This window comes from Octopus bimaculoides, chromosome 2, assembly GCF_001194135.2.
Source record: "Octopus bimaculoides isolate UCB-OBI-ISO-001 chromosome 2, ASM119413v2, whole genome shotgun sequence".
Lineage (NCBI taxonomy): Eukaryota > Metazoa > Mollusca > Cephalopoda > Octopoda > Octopodidae > Octopus > Octopus bimaculoides.
The window spans coordinates 162,540,026-162,549,371 of record NC_068982.1 but is presented as its reverse complement, the minus strand read 5'-3'; the positions used below and the strand labels follow the sequence as shown (position 1 = coordinate 162,549,371).

Here is a 9,346-nt window from a genome sequence, read left to right as displayed (position 1 = left end):
GGGGGGGGGGGGAGAACACTTGTGCTGATGCATTCGTTATTGTTTGTGTGGTTGTTATTCTGAAATTTGGAGGAGGGGCTGATTTAAAATATTGAAGTTTTTGAAAAATTATCTTTCAAAAATTTCTCTATTTTTATAAGTAGAATTTTTAGCGGAGGTAAAGAACATGCACGCCACCCGTTTTCTGCGTAAATCTAACCCTAAACCTAACCGCCGAAAACGGGTGGTGTGCGTATTCTTTACCTTCGCCGATTTTTTTTTAATGCAGACAAAAAAGAATTGAGGAAGTGAATTTGATTATTATTTGTTTATTTGTCAAAGTTCTTACACCACGTTGCAAAAGTCATAATCTGTATGGCTGAAAATAGGAATCCGAAAGTTTTTGACAAAAACGATGGGTTGGGGCACATATTTAATACTCACTCACGCGAGCTATTCTTATCATGTAGTTCAGTACAACCTGTTGTATGATGAGGTCGTCAGCAAGTATACCGGCTTCCCCACCAGGCTTGGCTAATGAGGAGGGTAGCTAGAAACTTAACATAAACAATACTCGATAATCGGCGGATGGAAACAGGTAGGGTCAACGACTATCTAGCTATAGTGTAAGGCTTTAGAAATTCCAAGTTATTGCCCGATATGCTATAAGGTCATTGGGAGGGAAGGAGGGAGGCATGTTTTAGTTTCTTTTTGTTAAAACATGTCTCCAGAAGAAACTGGATGGATGGTCTGAGCTCGACAGTTTTGAAAAGCATTTAAACCAGGAGGACATCTCTGAGTATAAACCCTCTTTGCTTTCTGAGTGTCTACGAAACGACTTACGCTAAAGGAGTCAACTCGAACAGTAGATCGGGCCGAGAGAGGACTCGGCGGAGCCCACGGACCCTATTCATCTCGAAGAGAAAGCAAACACAGTTGTGTTTGAGATCCTCCCCTTCCGTCCCTTAGTCACGAGGGTAGAGATATTCATTCATTCACATGTATAGTTAAAATGTTCAATGTATTAAGACAGTACGATGTGATTTGAGGGAGATTTAGTTGCTACTTCTAACACTAAGTGGTCTCCCTTCTTTTGGCTTTTGTATGGGTGTTTAGTGTGCGTATTTGTAAATATACATGTATGTGTGTGTGTTAAGCTACGTAAATTGTATTTGAGGTATGAGCTGTTTCGCCGCAAATCAGTATTGATTGATTAGACCTCTAATTCACTTAGAACCTACCTTTTGCTTCACGTTATAACGTATATGTATGTATAAAAACAAAAATAATAAGCGAAGGAACCTCGTCGGAGAAGGCGAAAGGTGTGGGAAGAATGAGAGTAGGTGGAACTAACCTTTAGCTTCTATCACTGTCAGACGGATAGATTTGTCTGTTTTGGCCAGGTAGTAAGCTGCGGACAGTCCAGAGAGTCCAGCCCCAATGATGGCCACATTTGTCTTCCGAGTGTCCATGTTCCCGTTCTTAGATAACTATACAGTTGTTTAGTCGCAGGTGATCCCAGGTTGACTAGTTCGTGCGTGATTTGAAGGCGACTGGGTTGCTATTTCTATTTCTAGCGAGCCGAGTACCGTGTACGGGTGACCTTCCGATACACAAAAATTTCGTTGTTGTCGACGTGAGATAATCGACTTTGAACATGGACTCTCTCTCTGCGGTAGTCAGTGAGGGTTTCGCAAATGTACTTCACTCTTCTGTGAACTGGACTAAATAAGTGGATTTAAACATTAAGCAGCCTTAATTTAGAATGTAATAATCTTCTAGTAGTTTTTCTACTTCACCCTTTTCTCTCTAACTTTTTTCAGTAATCTTAATCACATCTGTTTACATACTCAAGTCTCTCTCTCTCACACACACCCACACCCACATTTAGTTCGGTGCAAAAAGTTATACGCATATTAACATGCAATACACAACAACCGTTATCATTCATTCGCAATGACACGCCCGCGCGCGCAAACTGTTACTACCGCAAACTCACAAATATATCATCATTACGTTCACTTCCTTGCTTACCATAGTTAAATTTCTTAAGGACACTTAGGGAGAAAGTTAAATTTTGTGTAGATGGTGAAATAGTAAAACTACTGATGGTGTAAGTGGAATTGGTAATTTAGTATGTGATAGCATATTTAATGCGTAGAACATTTAAAGCTAGAAGCTTAAATGAGGTAAAAGTATATAGAGAAAAAGAAAATGCTAGTTGCTCCATGACTCATTGGGTTTACAATATGTATGGGAAATAACTTCGGATATGTTTTAGCTTTATTGGCGATCGGTATAATCTTAGTTTTGGGGTAACTGTTTGAAGCTTTAGCAAAGCAAATATTTAAAGAAATGAATATTCAGGATTGAATATTTGTTGGTTTAGAAAAAAAAAAGTATTATTGAATATTTTGAGATACAATTTGCAGAAGCTGATAGCAGAGCTGTTGTTTAGCTTTGGGTCAATCTAGATCTGTCAAGCCTCATGGTACATAGATATTTTGTCAAATGACTTGGCACAATCTACTGATTGTTCTAGATCAGTGGTTCTCAACCTGGGTCCATGTGACCCTTGGTGTGTCCATATAAGATTTTGTTGTTAAAATCTATGTGCCATAAATCAGTTATACTTCTATGATAGACAAAATATTTTAATATTTTTTAATACAATTCTTGATAATATTTAATTATAAAAATATAAGTTTTTTTTAAATAAGCTGAATGACAATGGGGCATCCAGAAGAGTAAAATAGGAATCAAAGGGGATCCATAGGCAAAAAATGGTTGAGAATCTCTGTTCTAGATTATCATGCATCCAACAAGTTAAGGAGGCCTTACAATCTGTTCAGTTTCTGGTCCTTAATTGCCTTAACAAAGTTAAACCTGTTACAATCATTCAAACCAAATGTCTGGTTTTCTTGTCCATGTTTTTAAAATAATGATAATTCTTTCTAGTTTTGGCACAAGGCTAGCAATTTTGAGAGGAGAGCGACATCAGTTACATTGACCCCAGGACTCAACTGTAAATATTTTATTGACCATAAAAAGATAAAAGGCAAAGTCAGTCTTGGCAGTATTTGAACTTTAGGCTGAGGGGGCTAGTCGATTAGGTTGAGCCCAGTACTCAACTAGACTCTATTTTATTGATCTCAAAAGGATAAAAGGTAAAGCTGACCTTGGTAGCTTTTGATCTCAAGATGTAAAGTTACACAAAATGTTACTTATTTTGTCCAGTGATCTAACAATTTTATCAGGTTGCCACCTAATTATCTTGTATTATAAAAGGGAAGCAGATTGCTGTCTGTCACAACATCACTTAGAGCAAGGAAAAGAAGGGGAGGAATCAAAATATATGTCACAACATATTTTAGAAGAAGGAGAGGAGAAAAAGTTATTGTTGAGAGAGAGAAATACAGAGAGAGAGAGTGAAAGATAGATAGATAGGTAGGTAGTGTTGCCACCATAGTAACTAATTAGTTTTAATTTTAAATGTGGGAATTTTAAGTGCACGTCTGTCAACACACTTAAAAAAAAGAGTATATATATGTGTGTGTCTGTGTGCGTGTATATATATATATATATATATATATATACATATACACAAGGACCAAGGAACAGAGGGTGTAGGTGGTGGACTTGCATACCCTAAAATTTTTGGTGGCATGCAAAATCAAAATTTGCATCTCCTACATACCTTTGCTATGTTCAGAAAATAGTATTTAAAAATTGATCTGTAAAAGTTGCTTGAAGTTAGATTCATTCTCAAAACAAAAACAAAGGATAAACATAAATTTTTAAAAAATGGTGAAGTTGATCATGAAATTCCTAAGGGAATTTCCTTAGAAAGATATAATTCTGAACTAAGGCATCATTAACATCAAAACAATGTGGCAACAGCAACAACAACAAGAATGACCAGCAGCCATGACCACTCCTCAGTATTAACACATTTGACAGGCTAGCTATCCTCATTCCTCATTTCTTTTGAATGTCACAAATGACCCATCATCATCATTATCATTGTTGTTTAACGTCTGCTTTCCATGCTAGCATGGGTTGGACAATTTGACTGAGGACTGGTGGACCAGGAGGCGACACCAGGCTCCAATCTAATTTGGCAGAGTTTCTACAGCTGGATGCCCTTCCTAACGCCAACCACTCCGAGAGTGTAGTGGGTGCTTTTACGTGCCAGGAGGGCGGTACTGGCGACAGCCACGCTCAAAATGGTGTATTTTACGTGCCACCTGCACAGGAGCCAGACCAGCGGCACTGGCAACGATCTCGCTCGAATGTCTTACTGGCAACAGCCATGCTCGAAATGGTGTGTTTTACGTGTCACCTGCACAGGAGCCAGTCCAACGGCACTGGCAACGATCTCGCTTGAATGTCTTTTCACGTGCCACTGGCACAAGTGCCAGGAAGGCAACGTTGGTAACGATCACGCTGGTGCTATTTATGTGCCACCAGCACGGAAGCCAGACAGCTGCTCTGGCAATGATCGCGCTCGGACGGTGCTCTTAGTGCTCCACTGGTACAAGTGCCATCACGATTTCGCTTTCGCTTGCCCCAACAGGTCTTCACAAGCCGAGTTAGTGTTCCTACAAATTTAGTTCGATTTCGATTTCACTTGCCTCACCATCATCATTGTCATTAATGTTGTACTGTTACTAACCTTACCACAACTAAGCAACAAGATCAGCAGTCACAGTCACTCCTCAGTACATGCTGCATGTGTGTTAAGGATGTGATTTGTCTTGTTTTAATAGTGTACCAGACAGCAGTCTTCAGTAAGTAGTCTCTTTGGATCTGCTATAGGTACCACTGGCAACAGTCTTTTATTCCAGATACGTGTGTTTATATATGTATGTATATATAAATGAGACTGGAACTGGGCAACCTCTCTGGCTTATTAGTTCCAGTCAGTGTAACCCATGCCAGCATGGAAATCGGATGCTAAATGATGATAATGATGACACAAACACACACACACGCACACACAATAAAGTAGTGAAATATATACATTTATATGTGTATATATTATATATTCACATGCATGACTGCCTGGTAAGAAGTTTGCTTCTTACCCACATGGTTCTGGTTTCGGTCCTACTGCAAGACACCTTGGGCAAGTCTCTTCTACTATAGCTTCAGGCTGACCAAAGCTTTGTGAGTGAATTTGGTAGATACAAACTGAAAGAAGCCTGTCATATGTATGTGCCTGTGTGTTTGTGTGTGTGTGTGTGTGTGTGTCTGTCTTTGTACCCCTCCACCACTGAACAACAAGTGTTGGTGTGTTTACATCCCCATAACTTAGCAGTTTGGCAAAACAGAACAATAGGATAAGTACCAGACTTGGATCTTTCCTGTTTGGCTTTCACATTTCATTTCCTTAAATTTTGTTCCAATTGATTTCAGATTTGATGCATAGATGTAGTTTTTTTAATGCTAATTGTGGAAATGACATTCGTTTTGCCACAAATTAATAAATAAAATGTTAATAGCTTTAAAAGTTCACAAATAACTTAGCTGTTCATCAAAAGGAAACTGGCAAAATACGTACCAGACTGTTCTTGATCACTTATGGGGCAAGTTGTCTCATCTGGTTTGAGATATTCAGTATTCTTCAACATTTGGCCTTTTTTAAAAGGGATATTTCTCCCACCACTTTCCAACAGTTAATAAGCTCATAAACAAAACACATACAGTAAGTACATGGTATTGATAATGTTTACATTATTAAAGCTGCTCATCAAAGGTAGTGAGCCAGCAGAATTGTTAGCTTGTTGGGTAAAATGCTTAGCAGCATTTCATTTGTCTTTATGTTTTGAGTTTAAATTCCATTGAGGTCAACTTTTCCTTTCATCCTGTTGGAGTTGATAGAATAAGTTCCAATCAAATACTGGGGTTGATGTAATCAACTTTCCCTCTCCTCAAAAACTGCTGGCTCTGTGCCAAAAATTAGAGCTGCTTATAATTCATAATTTAATTTTGTTTTCTCGGTGCAGCACTGTTGCACATCAGCGAATAAACTCTATGCCATTTGCATATACACCACACTCAAACAATCTCAGTTTACTCCAAGGTGACTTGAGTACATGATGCTGAGGAGCTGCAAAATTACAAAATATCAACAGTCATCATTCTTGATCATTTATAGCACAAGTTGTCCCACTTGTTTTGAGGTACTCAATATTTTTCAACTTTCATGATCCTCAAGGGACATTTCCGGGGATATTTTCTCTGGCACTACCCTGCAGCTAATGAGCACATAAACAAAACACACAGTATGTGATATCTGTAATGTTTGCATTATAATTCATAATTTAATTAACTAAAAGATAAAGCTACAGCCAGCAATATGAAACAAATGTGACTATTGGCATTATAGTTACTTGTATTTGTGCATGTTTTTTGTCTGGACTGAGTATGTATGGGAGGAGAGAGTAATTTCTTATGATGATGTTGTGATGTGCTGTTATGAGCTCTTAGAAATTTGTTATGGACAGATTTGGGTAAGGAGAGAAATTATTTATTGAGTGCCACTTTTAGTTTACTTACTCAAAGCCAGGTTTCTGGGATTAGAATAGCTGTGGAATTGTATCTGAGGAATGGTGAAATGAAGTAAGTGTGGTGTCATATGAGATTATATATATATATATATATATATATATATATATATATATATTATGGAGATATAGGAATGTTGGGTAGGTACAAAATAACTGCAGGAAGTGGAAGTTATCTTTGATTCTTGGAGGCTCTCCAAGGCAACTAAGATCAATGCTGTTAATGTTCTGTTTAAATTGTTACAAGACTACAGGAAAGACCTGAACAAAGAGAAATTTCCAAAAGGTCAATGTTCTGAGGAGAAAAGCCAGAGTATAGTCATTAGGTTAGGGTTGGTCGGGTTGGAGACACAGAAAGGGTGAGGAGTAGTGCAGAGAAGAGTGGGTTGGGTGTGTCTGAATGTTGGAAATACAGACCAACCAGTTCCAAGAAGCAGTGGTCATTATGGTAGCAACAGAACAGACAGAAAGAAGCAGCAGCATGACTGTAGGCCAGAGGGTGGATGTGAGGATAAATCCTTGTGATATATCATTTAGAGAAGCTGCAAATTTAGATTTTGCATATGACATAATGATGGAGACATTAAAGGTATTTCTTTAATGAATATTATGTGGTTTCTTAAAGAAAAGTTGAATATCTTATATGTGGATTTTTGCTATTTAGATGTAGTTCAGCACATCTATGACCAAAAGATTTCCAGTCTTGACCACTCCGTCCTTTCAGATTCTGTGTTGATCCAAAATGTTCCTCTCTTTTCAAAAAAGGAGGATGTAATTTTAAGGAGATTTTGCTGCTATTTCTAGCAGGTTGAACAACCATGCTGTGACTCCCAGCAGAGAATGTTGTCAATGGTGTTGTTATTGTTGCTTAGGCCCTTGGTCAGTACAACTAAAGCAAACCTAAGATCAAAGTCATTTCAATTGTGACCATTCTGTCTTTTTTGCATATCTGTCACTACATTGTCTACTGTAGCCTTCCTTCTTTAAGAGGTAGAGTGTGATCCAGGTTGATTTAGCAGCTATTTCTAACAGGTTGAGCTACCACATAGAGACTCTATTTAAACTGGTAGTGGCAGTAGTAGTAGTGATTGTATTGTTGGGGTGGTGGTAGTATTGTGAGAGTTGTTTAGTCCAGGTCATCCTGGTTTGAGCAAACCTATGACCAAAGGCATTCCAGTTGTGACCATCATTACTTTGTCCAACATTATTTAGTTTGTTCTAGGGAGGAAGATCTGACTGCAATTTCTTGAACCTCTAGTGACCTCATTAAGATTTCCTTGTTGGCCCTGTTGTTAGTGTTACTGCTGAATGTTTTTGCTGTTTAGCACCAGGTTCAAGCAGATTTACTATCAAAGACAAGTATTTGATAGCTTTTGTTACCTAGGTGGTCAAATCACCTAGTGGGGGGGGGGCTCTGAAAGTGTAGCTGCTAGAATAAGAATAGCCTGGGCAAAGTTCAGAGAGCTCTTACCTCTGCTGGTGACAAAGGGCCTCTCGCTCAGAGTAAAAGGTAGATTATATGATGCATGTGTACGAACAGCCATGCTACATGGCAGTGAGACATGGGCCCTGACAGCTGAGGACATGTGTAAGCTTACAAGGAATGAAGCCAGTATGCTCCGCTGGATGTGTAATGTCAGTGTGCATACATGACAGAGAGTAAGTGCCCTGAGAGAAAAGTTGGACTTAAGAAGCATCAGATGTGGTGTGCAAGAGAGATGACTGCACTGGTTGCGAATGGATGAGGATAGCTGTGTGAAAAAGTGTCACACCCTAGCAGTTGAGGGAACCTGTGGAAGAGGTAGACCCAGGAAGACATGGGATGAGATGGTGAAGCACAACCTTCGAACATTGGGCCTCACCGAGGCAATGACTAGTGACCAAGACCTTTGGAGATATGCTGTGCTTGAGAAGACCCAACAAGCCAAGTGAGACCATAACCTGTGGCCTATGCCAGTGGTGTATAACCAGCCCACTTATGAGTACCCTTCATTCACTGGACAATAAACTTTGCTTGCGAAGACCTGTTGAGGCAAGTGAAATCCAAATCGCTGACATGGCTGATGATAGTACCGCCTGATTGGCACTCATGCCAGTGGAACATTAAAAGCACCATCTGAGCATGATCGTTGCCAAGGCCACTGACTGGCTCCCGTGTCGGTGGCACGTAAAACGCACCATTCAAGCGTGATCATTGCCAGCGTTGCCTTACTGGCACATGTGCTGGTGGCACATGAAAAACAACATTCAAGTGTGGTCGTTGCTAGTGCCGCTGGACTGGCCCTCATGCCAGTGGCACGTAAAAGTACCCACTACACTCAGAGTGGTTGGCGTTAGGAAGGACATCCAGCTGTAGAAACTTTGCCAGATCAGATTGGAGCCTAGTCCAGCCTTCTGGCACGCCAGTCCTCAGTCAAATCGTCTAACCCATGCCAGTATGGAAAGTGGACGTTAAACGGCGATGATGATGATATGCCATCCATGATCATCCCATTTTTTGAGGAAACATGTAAGTCGAATGTGTGACAGAGTTTGATTTGAGAGACATTTGACGATGATTTCTAGCAAACTAAATGATCACATAAAGACTCTCTGTGATATGATGTATCAAAGTGCTTTTGATTATGTGAAATAAATTGACTTAACTGCTTGCATAAACAGATAAGAATTGATACATGTGTGTGTGTGTGTGTGTGTGTGCGTGTCTGTGTGTATGCACATATATGATTAATAATAATACTACCCTGCCTGATCTGTAGAAAAGGCGTAGGTAGAAACTCTATAAGATGTAGCCAGTG

General features: G+C 39.5%; 1 protein-coding gene and 1 long non-coding RNA gene across 2 annotated transcripts in view; one reads left to right on the top strand and one right to left on the bottom strand.

Moving 5' to 3' along the window:
- The window catches only part of LOC106875270 (probable flavin-containing monoamine oxidase A), a 28,742-nt gene extending 26,565 nt beyond the window's left edge, over positions 1 to 2,177 (bottom strand). The window contains exon 1 of the mRNA XM_014923357.2: positions 1,334 to 2,177. Within this exon, the coding sequence (XP_014778843.1) occupies positions 1,334 to 1,451 (118 nt within the window). The 5' untranslated portion in view covers positions 1,452 to 2,177. The remainder of the gene's footprint in view (positions 1 to 1,333) is intronic.
- The window catches only part of LOC106875272 (uncharacterized), a 29,780-nt gene continuing 20,775 nt past the window's right edge, over positions 342 to 9,346 (top strand). Inside the window, exon 1 of the long non-coding RNA XR_001410096.2 lies at positions 342 to 577. This is a non-coding gene — a long non-coding RNA (uncharacterized LOC106875272). The remainder of the gene's footprint in view (positions 578 to 9,346) is intronic.